Source organism: Urocampus carinirostris, chromosome 3 (assembly GCF_059441175.1).
Source record: "Urocampus carinirostris isolate Australia breed hairy pipefish chromosome 3, RoL_Ucar_1.0, whole genome shotgun sequence".
Classification (NCBI taxonomy): Eukaryota; Metazoa; Chordata; class Actinopteri; order Syngnathiformes; family Syngnathidae; genus Urocampus; species Urocampus carinirostris.
This window is the reverse complement of record NC_142351.1, coordinates 55,596,193-55,616,320: the sequence shown is the minus strand read 5'-3', so window position 1 is coordinate 55,616,320 and position 20,128 is coordinate 55,596,193. Positions and strand designations below refer to the sequence as shown.

Sequence of the window (20,128 nt, the reverse complement as noted above, 5' to 3'; positions counted from 1 at the left end):
GTGGGGGGGCGAAGGCCCCCTGAAGCCAACAGCATTTATCTTATTTGCTATGTGACAATTGCACTAGAATGAATTAAATCCAACAAAACAGAAACCATGTATTTTTTTCAGTTTTAAGATGTTTAAAACAATTGGGGGATTACAATGTTACAACCATCACCATTGTTGTGTTTTGATGAAGATGGACCTTGTATTTAGCTACTAATCAATAATATATATGAAAATATACACATTAATAACAATTCATCATTAATTTGAAAATAGAATGCACAAACTGAACATGCATGTCATAAATTTTGTTTATCCTGTTCTAAATATTGTATAAACACAAAAGATAAAATCATTTCACAAATAAATAGATTTATAAATACCTCAGATTGGGATTTTCTGTCACACAGGGGAACCAGTGGTTGACTGCTGCTAGTATTTGAAGTGGAAGGATTTGGAACGGCCAATAATGTTGAACCGGTGGTGTTACTGTTAGTTTCACTGCCGATTTTAAATGCGGATCCGAGTGCATAATTTGATCGCCGGCAAGCTATTTTTGCTTTGTGCTTGTTCATTTTAGCATGATCGATCAGTGCCACACAACCTCGCGTACCATAATTGATCAGATCGACACAGTATAGACACTTTGCTTTCCCTGGAACATCACACTTTGCGATGAACTGGCTCAAAGTTTCTGTAACTTCAAGATCTTGTTTTAGGCAATTTACTTGTCCAAAACCATGCTTATATTTATCATTTAAGTAACATTTTTAGAAGATTAAAATAATTTGCCCACATAACTGATTGTTTTGTAAATACTGCAAGATAAGTTCAAACGCAGTTCAGTCCCTGCAGCTTGTGCAACAATGCGGCCAATTTTTCTAACGGCCGCCAGGGTGCGCCAGAGCAATAAAGGTAAGAGTGAGACAGTCGGATTTTGAATTTGTTTGCTTCGCAAGTAAAAAAAGTGAAAGTGAAGAAGTCGGAATGCCCTTGGGGTTCAAAAACAGCGGAAATCCGCGGATCCGAGGAAAATTCTGATCCCTGCATCTCGTCGCCAGAGGGGAGCAAAAGTGTAAAAGACCTGACGTCCAGTCGGGTTTCATGTTCAAGACTATACTGTATTGCGCAGTACTGCATTTTCTAAGATTTAGTAAACCCAGCCTAGTCGATTTATCTGATATTGAGCGTTCACTTGTGAAACTTTTAATCTATTTCAAAGCAGTATGGCAACTGAGGCAAACATGTTCTTATCAAAAGCTCCCACTTTAGTTTATTTTTGGCGAGTTGGTTCAGGCCAAAAGCTGCATTTACTCAACTTAAAATAAACACATTTTTAACACGTTCAATGCCAAACCTGATCAACTTTTTTCCATTGTTTCTCACTAAATGTGTTGTGCTTGGAAACTATTTCCCTTCATGATTATAAAAGTTGTAGGCTTGCACACACCTTTGTTATTTTATTGAACCCATCAACACCAATCAATTATGTGATATTGCTTAAGAATGTAGGCTGAATGATAAAGTATAGTACTGTACTGAAAAGAATGCTAAACATTTGGAGATTACATTTCATTTTACTGATCTGGCCCCAGGCCTAACTGAGTTTGACATGCCTAGGGGCGGCAGTAGCTCAGGAGGTAGAGCGATCGTTTTAGGATTAAGGGATCCCAGTTCGAATCCCGGCTTGTCCGTGTTACATGCCGAAGTGTCCTTGGGTAAGACACTGAACCCCCAATACCCCCAATAAGCAGGTTAGCGCCTTACATGGCTGCCCAGATCACGGCCGCTATTGGGAAATGTGAAGCACAATGTAAAGCGCTTTGGGAAGTCATTGACTTGAAAAGCGCTATATAAATGCAGATCATTTCATTTCATGCCTAGCGTAATCACTAGACCACTAGTGATGTAGATGGCATAAGAAAAGGCAATGGATTTTATCTAACAATTACACTATTTCTACTCACTGTACCACACTGCTGAATACATTGGGCCATATCTAAAATCCTCAACAATGTAAAATATTACCTGAATACCATTTTATCTTTGATGCGACATTTTCACCAGGTTTGATTTCCATTTAATCCAATATTGTGCTCTCATGGGCAGTGACATTTTTGACTGATCATTGTTCAAATACTTAATTAAATAAAACTTTGCATATTCCGCACAACCAAAGTTTGAATTCTTGTTCTCCTGGAAAAGAACGTGCGCAATATATTGTATTAAAAAAAAGGCAACTTTTATTTGTCTGTGCAGTCCCATACCACTCCGCAGCTCAGTGGTTGCTGTCCACTGTACTGACCAAATGGTGATATATTAAACCAAATCTTGTTTTCTAACGACTTCCTTTACATTTTAATCTATGTCAATAAGTTTTTTTTTTTTTGTAAAATCATAGTAAACATGGCACTGCAGATGAGGGGGCTTTGCATGCTGCCCCACGGTGCGGAGTTTCAGGGATCAAGTCCAGCTACTGCAGCCTCCCAGTGTGGAGTTTGCATTATCTCTGCGTGTCTGGATAGGTTCTCTCCGGGCACTACGGTATGCTCATACATTCCCAAAAACATGTATTTCAGGTTAATTGGCCGGTCCAAATTGTCTCTAGGTGTGACTGTGTGTGAGTTGCATGTCTACGTTTGCCCTGCGACTGGCTGGCAACTGGTTCAGGGTGTCCCCTGCCCAGTTATGTAAAAACATACATATCATCCGGTATACATCGACTATCACGAAACGGCAAATAAATCAAGTCAAAGGAGTTCGCCGCGGAAGCCTCCATCTTAGTATCTTTTTTTTCGTTGCAAACGAAGCGAGCGGTTTGATGCTACTGTGCGCTTGCCCATCATGCGCCTTTCCGGGGGAAAAAAAAATAATAAAAAAAAAATTATATATATATATATATATATATATATATATGAGTGTACGATTATTTTGTATAGGAAAATACGACAGTTTGTACGGGCATGGAGCTGTGGAAATTGCCAAGTATGTAAAAATAAAACATTTAATCTACTCAAATTTCATATATATATATGAACGTGCAAATGAAATCTATTCATTTTTAAAACTTATATTTTTTACAGGGACACCATGTAATATACACTGTCCCTTTAAAGTGTTTTTGAATGTCTTACTTGGAAAAATATGGAATGCTACGGACACTCTTGATTGCAACATGATCTCAGCCCATCTCGTCTCCTGTGTGGCAAATATTGATAACATTTTCAACATTGTGAAGCAGTAAAATGTGGTGTAAACTTATTTGTTTTGGTGTAAGCCATCAATAATGGACACAATATTCTCTTCAAATAGATTTACTCAAGAAAAATAATATATATATATATCTACAATTAATAAACATTTCTTTGGCTTGAATTTGGAATGTACCATAAACATGAAAGAGAAACATGAAAAGAGTTCAAATATTTTTTAGGCTCCCTCTTTTACCCATTCACAATAACATTTTTAAGAAGCTGTAAGACTGGGGAAAGCTCCAAAATCAAAGTGGGCATCAGCTGCCGGAGACGGAAAATTATGCCTCACTCAAGAGGAATGTATTTCAGCCCGATGGCGTAGGCGCCACTAAGCTCAATGAGGTTCGCCAAATGATGAGGTTTCACAATGATTCACCTTTACTTATTTAGGGAAAACAAACACGTTAGGGAAGTGTAAAAAAAAAAAAAAATGCTTCTGGGTACTATTGTTGTATACAAATACATGAAATGTATTGAGCCATTGTTGGAAATCCCAAGGAATGTATTTGAAGCATAGAGAATTCAAGCATTTCCCAGTTTGACATTTTGAATTGATATGTAAAAGCTTGAGCAAAACCGCTGAGCACTGGTCCAGAAATTTTGTCCAAGCTTGCCTTAAACCTTTAAAAAAAAAAAAAACATCTTTTGTGAGGAGAAAAAAAACGGAGTTAGCCAAGGATGCAAAATGAACAAAGATTCCAGGGCCAAAAAAGAAAGCTAGGGTGGGGGTTGAGGGCTGCCGTGGGCATTTGGTTGAATCATGTAACAACCATCAAAAGATGGATATGCTCTCATCCCAGTAAGACATAATACTGAAAGTCTTTTTTAATTTACACACATTCACTCACTCACAAAAGAAACAAACATCTCTCAGTGGTCCAAATGCTTTTCCAGATGCACCCCCACCCAATGTGAAAAGGCCGTTAGGACTGACTTGGAAGAAAGCAGGTTCAGGCACGAATTCCTGGGAAGGAGACAAAAAGCAAAACAAAACCTGTTAAACGTCCACAATTGTTATCTGCGTTAATCCACATCATTCTTTGAAACGTAAGGCAGCACAAAATTTGTGTTGAGGGCCAAATGTAAATGTAATGAGAAAAAAAAGGGCTAGGATAAGGGAATGGGGGAAACCAAACCAGTTTTCATGACCCAGTTTTGTTTTATAAAAGTGATTTTTTTATCTTAATATGTATTTTTCAGTGCCATTAAGATTCTGTTATTTTATAATCCATTTTCCCCCATAATTTTTTAAGTTTTCAAAAATACCCAACATTTTGCAACCTCAGCTTTGATATACTGAATGTTTCCAACACGGATTTAAAATTTTCATACTATAACGTCTGCATTACGCTAAAATAGTTAACACGTGGCTGTGACAAAAATATTGACTTATATTTGAATACATTTTTTTATAATTTCCGGTAAATAATCAATCTGTATATTAGTGAAGTAAAATGATTTTTTTTTTTTAATTATCATGTAAAATCTATACAATTTGGACATTAAATATTGATGCACAGCCAGAGAGAATACGACTTCGGACACCACAGAAATAAGTGATTGTACCATTTCTTCAAGGAGCCAGCCATAGTTGGGGCCTGACTAAAATGCCAATTTTAAATCTGCTGCGGATTTGGCTTTTGAGGGATCCTCATAATTCGATTGTAATCGGCAACCGTTTAATCGTTCTCGCCCAAGACATAACCTAGATAAAACAGATGCCACAGGAACAACCCGCTATTGTGACCCGATTGGATTCTGATATTCAAAAACACCAGATTGGGAGCCTTAACCCATAGTAATGGATCAGGACAAGGCCGCCAGTCCAGCGTGACGTTGTTATCGATGACAGTAAAGACAATTCTATAAGTCTATATTGGTATGGACGAGTACAATAACCATGCACCGGTACGGGGGAAAAAAATTATTGGAAATTTAAAGTAAGCCCAAATTCTTAAACACGCAAAATGTAAGGAAAGAGTTCATGTTTAAAAAAAAAAAAAAATTATACATATGTATGCATGTATATATATATTAGTATATTTTATTGGTATATTATTTTCCAAGATGGGCTGTTTTCAGAATGGATCGTCTTGTCTTTGACATACTGAGCTGTGACGTCATCAGAGTAACACCGGCACCCAAGCACCACATTGGTTTACATGTTAATTAGTCGAAGAGGTTACGAGTGTTTGAAACCATTAGTTTTTGTGTTTAATGCATACGTGTTGTGGTCGCAAGTAGGTGCAGTACTGATACACCAAAGGACGACAAGCAACAAAAAGCGGATACAGAAAGAAAAAAACGGCAACCATCAGGAATTAAACCAATAGGCATGGCAGGCTAACCTGGACCAAATAATACTGGAAGCCTTCGACAGCCTTGTCACCATCAAGGAGCTAGCCGGACATTATACAAACCGCGGGACATGTGGCAAAAAAAAAAAAAAAAAAAAAAAAAAAAGGGACCCGCCATCGTTAAAGAGTCGTGTTTTCATCCGGTGACATAAAATCTTTAGAGGACCCAATCAGTCAACTTTGAGACTACATTTCTCAAGTCCCCAGCAAGTGCAATATTTTGCAACATATCTGCATGATTGTGGGGAGGAACACTACACATTATGTGCCCGATTAAAAATATTTGTCTTTTATAACAAAACCTACCAATCTGTTCAGAAAAGGAAAACTGCTCTCAGTCGCAAATGTAAAGGTTCGTTTTTTTTTTCCAAACGGCGTGGACATCCTCTCGTCACAATTTGACATTAAATAATGGTCAGTGTAACTTTGTTTACCATCATAACTTGCCTCACAGGTTGTGGTAATGGGATAGGCTATTTTGAAAGGGAGCCGAGTTATTTAAATGAAGTTACAGCTATTCAGCAGACAAGACGGGTCCACTTTGAGACTTTATTTCTCGAGTCTTCTGGAAAGTGGAATATTTTGCAACATATTTGCATATGTGTAGGGGGAAACACTACATGTTCTGTGCCTGGTTAAAGCAAAAGAATAAAAATAAAATAAATTGAGTATAAAGCCATTGAGTGAATGCAATATAAAGAAATATTTTGGTTACTATGGGCATTTAATTTTTTTGCACAAGGGAATTTTATGTTCCAATGATCTCAGCATGTAGGATCGCATCGATGAATACTCAAAATTATCTAATTGTCTTCAAGTATCAAAACATCCCTAGTCCTGAAATACCTTTCTGGCAGGCATCTCCCTGCTTTTCCTGAGCAAAATTGAGGCGGTTCTGCTCGGCCGCCGTTTGTGCAACAGTGTGGTCCTCTGGGCTGCTGCTGCGTGAGGTAATTCCCTCTTCTGTTTGGTAGGCCAGGTCCAAGTGCTGCTGCGCCAGCTTCAAGTGCCGACGCAGCCGCTCCACTTCACGGGCTGAGTGGCGATCGTCCCCAAAACTGTCCAAGCAGGAATCTCCTGTCGGAGAGATCCTCAGCTCACCTTTGGCCCCTTTCTTAACGGTGGCATGGTAGCCGGGCGGCGCTGTGGCGATGGCCTGAAAGGACGAAGGCCTGCGCGACCTGAGGGCGGCCCGCCGGCGGAAGGCATCGCGGATCCCGCCGATGCCCAAGTGCATGATTTCGAAGACGGTTAGGGTGAGGCAAAGGAATGACACCACGTACATAATGAGCAGGAAGATAGTTTTCTCCGTGGGCCGCGACACAAAGCAGTCCACCGTGTGCGGGCAGGGCGAACGCGTGCACGTGTAAAAGGGGATCACCTTGAAGCCGTACAAGAGAAATTGGCCGCAGAGGAAGCTGATTTCGAAGGCAGAGCGCCACAGGAGCTGAAAGATGTAGACTTTCATCAGTCCGTCACGCAGGATCCTGCGCCGGCCATCATGCTTCTTTTCCTGTGAGCCTTGGAGGGAAATAAGTCTGAGTTAGGTCTCAGAGAGCCTATTTCACTTTAAGTACAGCAAGGATTGCCCAGAAGCTTCAGTTTTATGGTTGTACAGTATTGATAATTTCTATCACGTCATCTACATCCCAACAAACCAAGTAAGGCTAAGGCAGCCATTCTGCATGCAAGTTAATCTCATTTTCATTGTGATTGACATTCAAGATATGGCAATCAACGCTCTAGTTTGGCTGTCCTTAAACCTGCTGGGATAAGTTACGACAACACGTGTTCACTGATGTCTAAACAAGACCTATACGTGCTAAAAGAAACGCATGTGGTTTCGGGATCAAATAAAGCAATCTCTGGGACAGCGCAGTAGCATCAGCAAAGCGTCATGGCACTCCAGGGTAAATATGTAATAAGGACTTTAAAGAAAAAAAACTCAGGATAAATTGGCAAACATTTATAACGTAGTACTTAGTGCAATGAAAAAATAGCACATCATTACAATAATTCAATGAAAGGAAATGCAATAAAACTTAGCAGCAACAAACGCATGTTTCAATAGTTTTGCGCAATAACATTTACCAGTCCAAACAAATAATATAAAAAAACATCACAATACATTGTAGTTTTGTGCGCTTGTTTAGGGTAGTGATGGCCCCGAGGAAGAAACCATCTGATCCTGTATGTCCTTGTTTTACAAGACATGTAGCGCCCACCTGAAGGTAACATGTCAAAGATGTGGTGGCCGGGTTAGTGTTAGGGCTGGGTGGAGTCCTTACTAATTTTGATGGCTCTGCTGCTGTATTAAGATAATAAAATATGTCTGATGTAGTTGTTGAATTCTTTACTGGTTTATCAAGTACATTTCAGAGTCCATAATTTTTACAGAAAACTTGATTTAATACTTGTTTGACACTGGACCATTTGCGGCCTACTTTATGTCACAAGTTTTTCTTTTTGCCTCATCTTTCTACAGGAGTGCTGCCCTGCACTTTATCCAGAACTCAGGAATGTTTTGTCAAACCTTGAAAAGTTAACATTGAAATTGAAACATTTTACAAGAATTCCAAGTAGCTCTTGAGAACCCTCGCAAAGAGGTCAGCCTTTAAAGTGGTCCAATTCATGGACGTTTATTATGTTTTTGGTTGAATGAAAGCAATAATCAATTTTGCAGTTGAAGTTTTCACTCCATATCTAAATAAGCTATGATTTATGACCACTGACTGTTTTTTATTCCAAAGTTTTAATAATGAATATCCACTAAGAAAAACTTTTTTATAGCCCAGTCAAAGATATAGTTGCTATTATTATATAAGCGCTATCTAACTGGTTTCTTTGGTAAGATAAAAGCTAAATAGTCCAAGAACACATGTACAATGACCATTTTCAAAATTGCTTCCTCTTTTTAAGAACAATTTTTATTACTGGAAAATATATATTCCATCTGCTGTAGCAGATGTTAATGAGCAAAATCTGTTTATCTGGAAAAACTGTTAAATATACAATTAAAAAAATACCCTTAAAATGAGCAAAAAAAAATTCAAAGCGCATCAGCAAAATGTGCCTGTACTTTTCTATTCTCAGGAGCCGGAACGGTTCTCACTTGTGTGAAAATAATCTCGAAGTTGCTGGGTTTACATAACAACCACCCAATATTCAGCTTTACATAAAAAAAGAGTAAAGGTCGATAGTTTATCGGCACAGATATTTAGGAATTCGTCGAACATCGGTATCTGCATTTTCATCACTCGATGGGACGATTATTTAGGCTCAGATACAGTCGAGCCTGTCCCTCCCTCTCTTCCCTCCCTCAGTCTCAGACAATAATCAGAATATCCTTAGTATTCAGAAGCACAGAACAAAATGGATAATCTACCCCGCTTTAAGTGTACTGAACAATTACCAGCTTACTTTTTTCTGCCTTGTCTGGCTTTTCCAGTTCGATCTCTTCAGCAACCATGGGATCCTCTTCTCCGTTGTCTTCGGCCTCTTCGTAGTCCCGGACTGCGCCTCTGCTGACGATGGGCATCCTCTTCTTCTTGCGAACCTGCCGGTAATCGGAGTCATCCATGCGAGCGATTTTGTGCATGGCGAATCCCAGGTACATGATGGTGGGAGTGGTGATCATAATGACCTGCAGCAGACATTGGCACACATCAGCCACATGGTTCAACACAATTATGGATGCAACGATTTTTCAGCACAAATATTTTTCTACCGAAAACAGGCAAAAGTTAATTTTTAAATTTCGGTCGAAAGAAAAGATAAAAACCGAACAGGCTTCAGAGAGAACATAGTTGTGAAGGACGTCACGACTAAGATATAAATTGAGGAGATAGAGGATGCTGTCAAAACAGAACTCAACCCAACTCATACATTTCAGTAAAATGTTGTTTTTTTTTCATTCCAACATGAATAAAAAAATAGTGTGATGATGACATAAAATAAAATCCTTTTCTTATTTCCTTTATATCCGTGGTGGTTAAGTGGTTAGAATTTAGTGTGCTCACTGCTGCCACCAAAGGTTCGTTTTTGTTGCATGCAATGTTTTTTGATTGTATTCAGGGATATTTTTAACAGATCATTGCAAAAAATATGGTAACAGAAAAACCTCGTATACAACACGCACCTAAACATAGAGTTTTTATAGATTTAAAAAAAAAAGAGCATTATACATGAATAAATACAGTATGTTTTTTACTAAAACCAGCCACTTTACTCAAAAAAAATGAACATGCTTGTGTAATTTGCATTCTAAAATCTCTAAAGTTTTACTTCTGTATCACTTTTTAGTCTAACTGGAGTTTGTTAAGCTCTTTAAAAGGCAATTTTTGTTTAATGAGGATTTTAATATGAAACACCTAAAATTAACATCTGATTACATGTCTCAGTTATGCATCATTTGATATTGTACCTTTCTTAACAAGTCACAGCAAAAAAATAATAATTTTGCATGTGTCATTTTCAGCTAAGTGTTTCAGTTTTTTGGTTTGGGCATCAAATCTTAAATTATTTGGGATTCCTACACAAATTTCTTACATGGGAAGCAAAAGTCAGGGTTGGGGGAGTTATTGTAAAAACGTACTCTGACACAGTTACTAGTTATATGTTGAAAAATGTGATCAATAACATAATCCAAATACCTTAATATTGTGGTAATGAAACTTGATTTTTCGACTGGATTACTCCAATACCCAATGTGCTACTAAAAGACAAAACATGAATTAAATTGCTAAATTTTGTTTAAGATAATGCAACTTTGAACAAGAATTGGAGGAAACCAAGATCAGGTAGTGCCTTTTTGTCCTACAAAAAAGTGCCCAAATTGAAACCAAATAGTATACAGTTTATTCAGCAAAAATAAAACTACTATTCACATGGCAGACATGATATGCTACGCTTTAGTTTACATTAAGAACTGACTATTGTTTAAAACACAAAGTGTTTACTTTCTAAAGTTCCAACAAACTCAAAGATCTCTCGTGTCCATGTTTTAGAATGGAATATCCCTTTATTTTAATTGTTACAAAATGGGTTTAACATATTGTGACAACGAAATTGGACAAAGCACTCCAGTTACACATTTTGACTGTTTTTTACTTGTTTGAAGAAGAGATTGCAAACCTCTTGACCTTACTAAGATTTACTAAGCTAAGTAAAACATTCCCACAACATAATACAGTGATTGTAAAGTTGGTTTTAAATAACAATTATCTCAATATAACCAAAAGACGACAATCATTCAAATTTACTTAATGTCCTCGAACGCACAACTAGCAGGCCCAATACATAGACACATACGCAGTCTCACGAAACTGCAGGCTTGAGCCAATTTAACAAAACGAGTGCTACATTGCATGAAACATAAAAGGGGGACAAAAAGAATGATTTTACCTGTAACACAGTGAGACAAACATGCAGTGGATGAGATGCTAGCTCATTGTACAATTGGTGCAACAGATACGGCTGCTGCACATCATGTCTAATTGTTCTGTCTCTTTAGAATCAGTGACTGAAATGACGATGATAGACACATTTCCTCTATCGGCGCATTATGTATATCTAATTATACTTTGAAATAAAATGTAATCCTTCAAAATAATCCTTATCTTAACTATATAAACCTGTAATTTGATTGTTTTTTTCTGTAACTAATTTAATACAATTAAAACTTTTTTGTATTCTAATCACCATATTTTCCGCACTATAAGGCGCACATAAAAGTCTCAATTTCTTTTCAAAAGCTGACCATGCGCCTTATAATACAGTGCGCCTTATATATGGATCAATATTAAGTCGCAAAGTCTTGCAACTAATGCAACCAGCCGCCGATTTTCCCCCGAACGCGAAGTAGTCCGCGGTGTATGCTGGGATTTATATACCGGCGTTTCATTGGCTAACCAATGTGTCAATCATCAGTTGAATCGATCACTATTGGCTCAAGTTATTCAGAGGTAAAGGGGGCGGATCCTTTTTATCATTTACAGGCTCGCATAGGCTAAAGGGGCAAAACAAAGCCTGCAATTGGCCGAAAAAGATGAATGTGAATAGCAAGTGTGGTTGTCTACAGCATAGAGGAAACATGTTTTACCTTTCTGTATTTGTAAATATTTTACTCTCCTGGATTTACTACACTCACGGATATAAGAGGACCATGGTTGCACATTATTATTGAACGCAACGACTTCGGTGAGCTACTCTGGCTATATATTTTCCCAGTATCTTGTTTCAGAGTGATCTAGAGGTTTCTGTGATGGGTCTTTTTTTAAAATTAAACTAAATTCCAAGTGTTTATTGTCATATGCACAGTAAAGTTGCGAGCGAAAAAGAAAATAGAAACTAAGGAATGGTTGGCATTTCTTGAATCCCAAGACTTTAACCTTAACATTGTACGGACACCGCATCCGCACGTGTCTACGACACGTATTTGCTTCTTTGCAAACTTTCGGGATGTTAAGGGGGTAATAAGTTGGACTGAACTATCTGACTGTTTTGTCGACGTTCCCATTGTAGCGCCTTATAATCCTTATAATCCAATGCGCCTTATGTATGGAAGATATAGGACGAAAAACTATTTTTTGGGGGTGCGCCCTATAACCCGGTGCGCCTTATAGTGCGGAAAATACGGTACATAACGACTTTACATGCCTTCTGTTGCTCCCAAAGCCTGGCAATAGTTACCTGAAAGATCCAGAATCGGACGTGCGAGAGCGGAGCAAAGGCGTCGTAGCACACGTTTTCGCAACCGGGCTGCTGCGTGTTGCAGACGAACTTGCTCTGCTCATCATAGTAGATGGTCTCACCGCCGACCGCTGTCAAGACGATGCGGAAGATGATGAGCACCGTCAGCCAGATCTTGCCCACAAATGTGGAGTGGTTGGAAATTTCGTCAAGAAGACGCGTCAGGAAACTCCAACTCATGGTGGCGTGGTGACGGAGGCGCTAACAAGGCTTTTAAGAGGGAGGAGTGGAGGCAAATATGAAAAAAGCAAACATTTTAGTTAAAAGTTAGAACCAACATTTTAGAGAAACTTGGTTTATCATTTTCTCTTTAAAATAATAATAATTATATTTTATTTTAGGGCAGCACGGTGGGGCAGTGGTTAGCGCATGTGCGGCACAGTTCTAAGGTCTTGGGAACCTCCTGTGAGGGTTCAAATCCAGCTACAGGACTTCCTGTGCGGAGTTTGTATGTTCTCCCCGTGCTTGCGTTGGTTTCCTCCGGGCACTCCGGTTTCCTCCCACATTCCAAAGACATGCATTTCGGGTGGATTGGCCGGTCCAAATTGTCCCTAGGTGTGAATGAGCGAGCGAGCTGTCTGTCCCTGTGTGCCTTGCAATTGGCTGGCAACCAGATCAGGGTGTCCCTTGCCCGATGATTGCTGGGATGGGCTCCAGCACCCCTGCGACCCTACTGAGGATAAGCAGTGCAGCTAATGAGATGATATATTTTATTTTAGATCTTTTGCCCAACCCTATGTGTCCATGTTTTTTTTTCCTGCGACTAAAGCCTCCTATCGGCAAATTCATCTTTTTTGTATTCATGCGATCTTTGTGAAAATATGTTATCAAAAGAACGACATCCATAAGCACTCTTGCATCATCCTGCCATAATTTTGATAATACATCAATATTGACAGTTCATTTAAAAGAAAGCTCAGTTATGCTCTGGGGCCAGCTCAGGATTTTTGTTCTGAGGCAGGCCAGATCAGTAAAAGAATGTGAATTCCAAATTTTTGGCTTTGTTTCTTCGTACTACGATTTATCATCCAGCCTACACCAGTAACTTACCCAACATACTATATAATCATAGAGGACAAAGTATCTCTTCTAAACATGAATGTATTTACAAACATTAGGGGGAAAATAATTACATGTTTGGCATTTAATGTTTTAACTGGTTTGTTTCAGTTTAAGAGAGTGCAGTTAAACTACTGAATCAACTCACCACGCTATAAAAATTAATTTAACGGCCAAAAGACCATTTCGTTTCAAATTATTTAGAACAAAACGCACAACAACATTTGATAGAAATAACCTAGCGACTTGCTTCTTTTTTGACATCCTCTGAAATTTATGGCATGCTAGTTTAAGTCTACCAACAGTCTGGGTCTGGCTTGCGGGTTGTATGTCTGACGAGCCTAATTTAAAGAGTTAAAGCTTTGAAGTTAGAAGGTAGAACTTTAGGGCTGCAATAACTCTAAAATTAAGGACTGAATACTTTAGAGTTCAACCATCCTTTTATCTTCAGGTCATTTTGATAAGTTACACATATTCTATAAAGAACTTTAAGACAACTAATGGGGTAAATCTTTAGAGCTGCTCAAACGCTTGAGCAAAAGCATTTAAAACTGAATTGTCTTTAATGTCATTCATAACAACACAGTGAAACATGGTATGCAAGGAGATTGGACATGGCACTCCAGGGTAAACACATAAAATATGATGTAAAATTGCTTTAACCATAGTTAAGTTAAGCAGATTAATGCAAGTCAGGTTTGTTTGAAAGGACAAATTGTGATTTTAAACCAGTATACAGTAAATGCTAAGAGTTATATTGTATCTCAATGATGATGCCTTCTCAATAAAATACTTCATTTTGGTGAAGATAATTCTCACCAAAACATCAGTTGATACAAACTAGTAACCAATGGACTTTGGGTAAATCTAAAGACCAAAAATACTTTGAAAATTCAATTATTCTAAGCAAAGGCCAGAAGGTATTTTTTCTGTTATTTTCCAGATGTTGGCATCAAACTACTTCTTTACAATGAAGTTATAAAAAAAGCTTCACTAAATGAAAAATCAGTATCACTCTCACAAGCATGAATAATGGAAAAATACAATGGAGGGTCCAAGGTTGGAACTCAAGAATGTACATGATTCTCAAAGGGGTGATTGAAGCAAAACCAAGTAAGGAATTGCCATTTTAAAAATAGCCAAAACCTCCACAAACTTAATTCAACTAAAGGAGACCTACTCCTTTAGAAGATGCTTTAACTCTAATTAAAAGGAGCTTTGAAGCTTAACCTCATAGTTAATTCAACTTTGTAAAGCATGAGTACATTTATCCATAGCTGGCAGGCAAACAAACCAGTGCAGTGAACACTCGTTGAACAAGAATGTAAATACATACCAACACACTTTAGTAGAAAATCAGCATACTATTTACTTGGGAAAATTTTATATGTATGATATTTTTAATCTTTGTCAGAAAAATTCCATCCATCATTAGGTGGGTTCACTGCATCCCTTGCAAGCCTGCCAACTTTTCCCCCCACAACAACTACAATGTATGCACGTTCAAAGTGTGCATAGCATGTGCATGAAAATATTTGTTTCTCTTGTTCTTATTGAAGTATTTGCTTGAATGATATTCAGTAGACCCCAGGAATACAATGTTATCTGTTCTGGAGATGGGAAACGTAAATTGAAATTATCATATCGCAGGTTTTATGTGTAGCTAATGCGCTCTGAACACTAGATACCTCAGAAAAAAACATTGGAACAACAAAATAGTAAGTACTGCTTATGTGTAATATACTGTACATGTATAGAATAACAAACATGAAAAACAAAAAGTATATATTTACCTTTGGTGTGACGTGACTTGAGCTAGTGGAATAGAGTAGCGGGTGGAAATAAAAAGGAGACTGTCATGGCGGATTGAAAAGTTATCCGATTTTGAAACTCCCACGTGCAAGGACTGTCATTCCCTTAGATTTCCTTGCCTTTATTGTCGTCTTATTATTAATAAAAGTCGCAATCTTTGATAGGCCATGGCCATGCAATTTGCTTTTCTTATTCCAAGCTTCGTTTACATGACCATTCTTTCCCTTTTCCCTTGAGCATCACTGCAAGTCTTGCAGCCGACAGAAAATCAATACAGTACAAAAAAACTACAATATTGTATCGCCAACTCGCAAAGTCTTTATGAAGCACTCTAGATTCTGAATTTAATGTAGAAAGGAATTGTGAGAGGTAATTTATCCAATAGCATATTGGCATTTTCATGGTGCCAAGATGCAAATAGCGGACCAGCACTTTATATGACGTCGACTAATAGTGGACAGACATCTTAGAGACGTGCATAAATACGCACAAACACCATCAAGTTTAAATGGATCAGTTTTAAAGTGCACAAAACAAATTGTTGTTTATGTCGTCTAGTGGAGAAAATGCCACAAAAACATCTCATTCCACACCAGTGTAAACGTTGCCAAGAGGGGTCGCATCCCGGAAATATACTGTAGTTCAATTAAACATTTGTATTCGGCTGAACAACGCTGTAAGTTACTTTGGGTGTAATGTTAAAGTATTTAAGTTGTAATCTCAATTAAATTAATCTTTTGAGATCCTAAAAAACAAATAAGACCACGAAACCTCAAACCCATACCTTGAAAATGTACTAATAGACGTCAGTGTGGTCCTTGATCAAATAATTCCTCTACAAAACTTTGAAGGAAGTTAAAACAACAGGTTCTGGGACCATTTTGTGCTTTTAATGCGTGCTGATGTTGAATAGGTCAGATTTTCTATAACTTTTTTCCTTTAAACCTTTTATATTTGGGGGGGACACACAAAATCTGTAATATTGATAAGCAGAGATTCAAAGCACGATGTTTCTAAAATAATTATCAGGTTTTGACTGACAATTATAAGCAACAAGAAAGAAGCAGCAAATATAGCTGCAGGGTGACATCTGTTTTCACCCTACAATTACCAAATAGCACCTTTAAAATTCAAAGACCAGTTGAGTTTTTTTTTTTGGGTGCGCCAAGCAGACACTGCATTTGGGAGAAAATGTCTCTTATATGTCATTTCAATACTTTTGGGATTCGTAGCCATAGCAGAAACTTAAGGGACATTGTATATTATTTTGCGCCTTCTGTTTAAAGAAAAAAAAAATAGTATATCGATTTAATTAACAAGCGAAAGTACATGAACTTATAAACATGCCTTTTAAGAAATACCTGTTGGTAATGAAATGTCTGTTTGAAAAAAAATCTTGTTAAACTTGCCAGAAAAATTATGTTTGGTTACTATGAGTCTCAATAGTTTGTATTCTTCCCAGTACTTTGTAGCCATGGTTCACAGTTGCGCTACACCAGGCATGTTGAACATGATTAGGGGATTTCTATCAGAAGTTATGATTTCGTTAAATAAATGTAAACCAGCCACTAGAGGGGAGTGTTGGGTTTTTACACCATGCAGAGTTGGTTCAGGTGTAAAACTGCTTTCCCATTACAAAAAACAAAGCTTAACATTTGGAGCTGATATTCTTTAATTCTTCTCGCCAGCCTCAGAACAGAAAGTCTGGATCCAGCCCCATAGCCAAACCAAGTTTGACATCCTTGCACTCAATGTTCCCTCTAAGCTGCGCGTGTGCGCAATCGCGGACTGCCCACACATTCTAAGCGCACAAGAAAATCTATCCAGCGCAATGTTCCCTCGAAGCTACGTGTGTGCACAATTGTGCACTACCCTGAGCTTTTCCACGCACAAAAAAATCTAGCCAGCTCACAAAAATCAGGGTTCGAAATTGCTAATTAAAAAGCGAATTAAGTCAAAGTTACAGTGCATGGAGGTAAAAATACACGGGTTTCCCTGACGCTGTGTTCTAAATGCGGTATTTTGATGTCACTGTCGAAGTAGAACATTGAGTAAAGTCAGTAGTTTTTTGAGAACAGGCTTCTTCGGCTCGGCTCACTAAAAAAGAACTGGCTCTTTTGGGTCCCAAACGGCTCTTCAGGTTGTTTTTGCTTCTTTAATCCCTACAAGACCAGATATGTAAAATTGTGCACAAAATTACTTAAAGGAAGGGGGGAATAGAACAAAAAGAAAAATATACCAAAATGAAAAAGTAGTGAAAAAAACTAAACAAAAGGAGAGAAGAAAAAAAGAGCAGGAGAATTTCAGAAAAAAAGCCGGAAGAAGGAAGCAAATAAAAGGAAAAAAAAGGTAATAGAGAACAAAAAAAGCAAGAAAAGGGTAACAGCTAGGAAAAAATAAACACAATGAGATTTTTTTTATAAGATTTTTTTTTTTAAAAGGAGAAAAAAACTGGGAAAAAGAGGAAAAAGTTTGTGTTGCATTCAAATAATTTCCAATTATATCAAGTTAATCTTGTTGCCAACATTGTACTTCCACTAAAAAAATGTAATTAAATACAGTTCTGTATCGTGCAACCGACTAAATAAGCCCCAAAAAATGTTAGTATTATGCGACATAAGATATCAGGAATAAAAAATGGAAATCTTGTGAAAAAAAATTGTAAAAACAAATGACGTTTGTAGGCCCTGCAACCTTTGCAATCGTACATTACTCAATTAATTCAAAAGTGAAAAATTATTTTGCAAGGTGATGTCAAGTTTTGGACATGTTTGATAATGATTTTGTTGCCACACTTGGGCTTGGTGTTGCTCACTGTTGTTTCAAGCGTTGCTCACCGACTTTGTGTGAACGCTCAGACCCGTGTAAATCAGAGGGAACATTGCTTGCACTACACAATACAGCAACATGTAGTGGTCAAATATCAAACAGTTCCCCTTTAACTCATTCAGTGCCATACATATGTTTTCAGAAGCATTGTCCCTGTGTGTCAAAACGTAATACTTATTTTTTTTATTTAAAATTTGAAGAAAAAGTTCCTAAATCTTTGGCGTGGCTAATTAGTAAGTGCCAAGCCTTTGATAATGATGAATGAATAATAAATCACCACTGGATGGCAGGAATTGCGTTGAACATTTCTTTGTCCACTCATTGAGGAGTCCCACTTTTTCGTGTTGCTTTGCTTCCTCTATCAAACAATCGAAAGTATGTGAGCAGCCCTCGAGTGACCAAAATCGTGTGATCAGGTCACCGAAAACATTGGGCGCCGAATGGTTCGTGCAAAGTTCATGCATAGGTTCAAATTTCTCGCAATAAAATGATATTCTCAAGCAAAGCGCTGCCTTTCACAAAAAAAGCTGTTTTTCTCAAGTGTTTCCTTGGGGAGAAGTGTTTTCTATAAAAACTGTTTATCAAATATTGATCAAAGATATAAAAAGAAGGCTTACAGTAAATTCTTTCCTATCTCCTATGCCTACTGGTTATATAGCTGCAAACTTTTTGTTGCCCTTCAAAAATAAGTCAAATCGGCAAAAATTGGCCGGCACTCGGAACACCCATTTGAGAGAAACGTTTGGCAGTGAATGAGTCAAAATTCAAAGAGGATTAAAAAAACGTAAAATGTAATGGCGACTGTCTCTTTAAACGGGACTTTAGTACTGATGAGATTCGCAGCCGTGGCGGAAACGTAAATTAAAGGCTGCTAAATCGGGTCCAAAACACGTTGATTTAGCCTTGAATTGCAGTACATTATTTTTAAATCAACTAAAAAAAAGCCTTACTGGCCTGCTACGATTTTGTGAAACGTCAAACTGTAAGAAATGGACTCACATTAAATAAGTTAGTTTTATTCCTGTTTAACACATTGATAAACTAAACAATCGCTGCTCCGTGTCAGCACACAAAATCATTTTACGTGTTTGTCAAAGTCAAACACGCGCCAGCCTGCCGCTTCAGCTGAGCAAATAAATGCACTTTTTCCTGTTGCATACCTGGCAAGATCTGATGGGTTTTTGTGGAGGGGCTTGGGGGGGGCTCTCTGGTCTGGAAAGTGTGCATTAAAAAGTCTGGGCAAAGAGGAGGCGTTTTGTTTTAACATTCCTGGCTAACCCAAAACAGAAAGCTGCATTTTAGGGTTCACTGCGCCGACACTGACGCACCGGGGGCCGCCATTATGTCTACCAAACCGCGTCCACTCAAACCTTGCGTCCGTTCAAGAAACTTTACAAAGAAAAGTTTGCTTCGGGGCGCTTTGAGGGGGTTTGGTCAACTAATTGCGGCAATTCCACACATTCCAAGGTTACGCGAACGCAAGGTTCACTTTTGGACTAGGAGATCAAAGAGACCAAAAAAGGAGGAACTTTATCGAATGAGGTGCCACTTACCCTAACAGAACCAAGTGGAACTCATTCACATCAAAAAAGCGTTTCAACGTCAAGTTTTTGTCATGGCCCCGCATAAAGCGTCAGTGGTTCGCTGGAAAGAAAGAAGACGAGCGCCAAAAGTTGGTTCTGAATGCTCACCTTGCGCGCTTAATTGCGCCACCAGCTTTTCCTAATTAGCTTTCGTGGCCCCCGTCAGTCGTAGTCCATTCAGTCCTCCGTGACCCCCGCTCGTCGGGGCCCCCAAAACAAAAGCAAGAGTAGCTCCTGTGGGCTCCTGACTCTTCCCCCTCGTCTTCGTCTCGCCGCATAAATGGACCCAGCAAAATGCCCCCGCCTCCTACCCATGTCTTTTTCTCCTGAAATCTGAGAAGTGCGATCTTTTTCTCTCTCCTTCGGCCTCAACACAAAAGTTGTTTTTTCAAATGATGATGTTGTGCAAGTGGCTTCCCGCCCGATGCTGCAATTGTGTCGCCCTTATAAATTAAAATGGGAAACAACTGTGGCTATTAAAGAAAACGAGCAGAGG

General features: G+C 38.4%; 1 protein-coding gene across 3 annotated transcripts; it reads right to left on the bottom strand.

Moving 5' to 3' along the window:
* Positions 1-3,286: 3,286 nt before the first annotated feature.
* Positions 3,287-19,937, bottom strand: LOC148370179 (gap junction gamma-1 protein-like). Of its 3 annotated transcripts, XM_088332584.1 has the most exons (6): positions 19,603-19,723; positions 19,210-19,284; positions 12,290-12,559; positions 9,020-9,242; positions 6,446-7,120; positions 3,287-4,206 (listed from the first exon to the last, which is right to left on the bottom strand). In XM_088332584.1, the coding sequence occupies exons 3-6, from the start codon at positions 12,527-12,529 to the stop codon at positions 4,193-4,195; spliced, it is 1,152 nt and encodes a 383-aa protein (XP_088188710.1). In that variant the 5' UTR covers positions 12,530-12,559; positions 19,210-19,284; positions 19,603-19,723; the 3' UTR covers positions 3,287-4,192. The 3 variants fall into 3 exon arrangements, with proteins under 3 accessions (XP_088188710.1, XP_088188709.1, XP_088188708.1); XM_088332583.1 differs by lacking the exons at positions 19,210-19,284; positions 19,603-19,723 and adding an exon at positions 19,741-19,937; XM_088332582.1 differs by lacking the exon at positions 19,210-19,284 and having other exon boundaries at positions 19,603-19,747.
* Between the last annotated feature and the right edge of the window lie 191 nt (positions 19,938-20,128).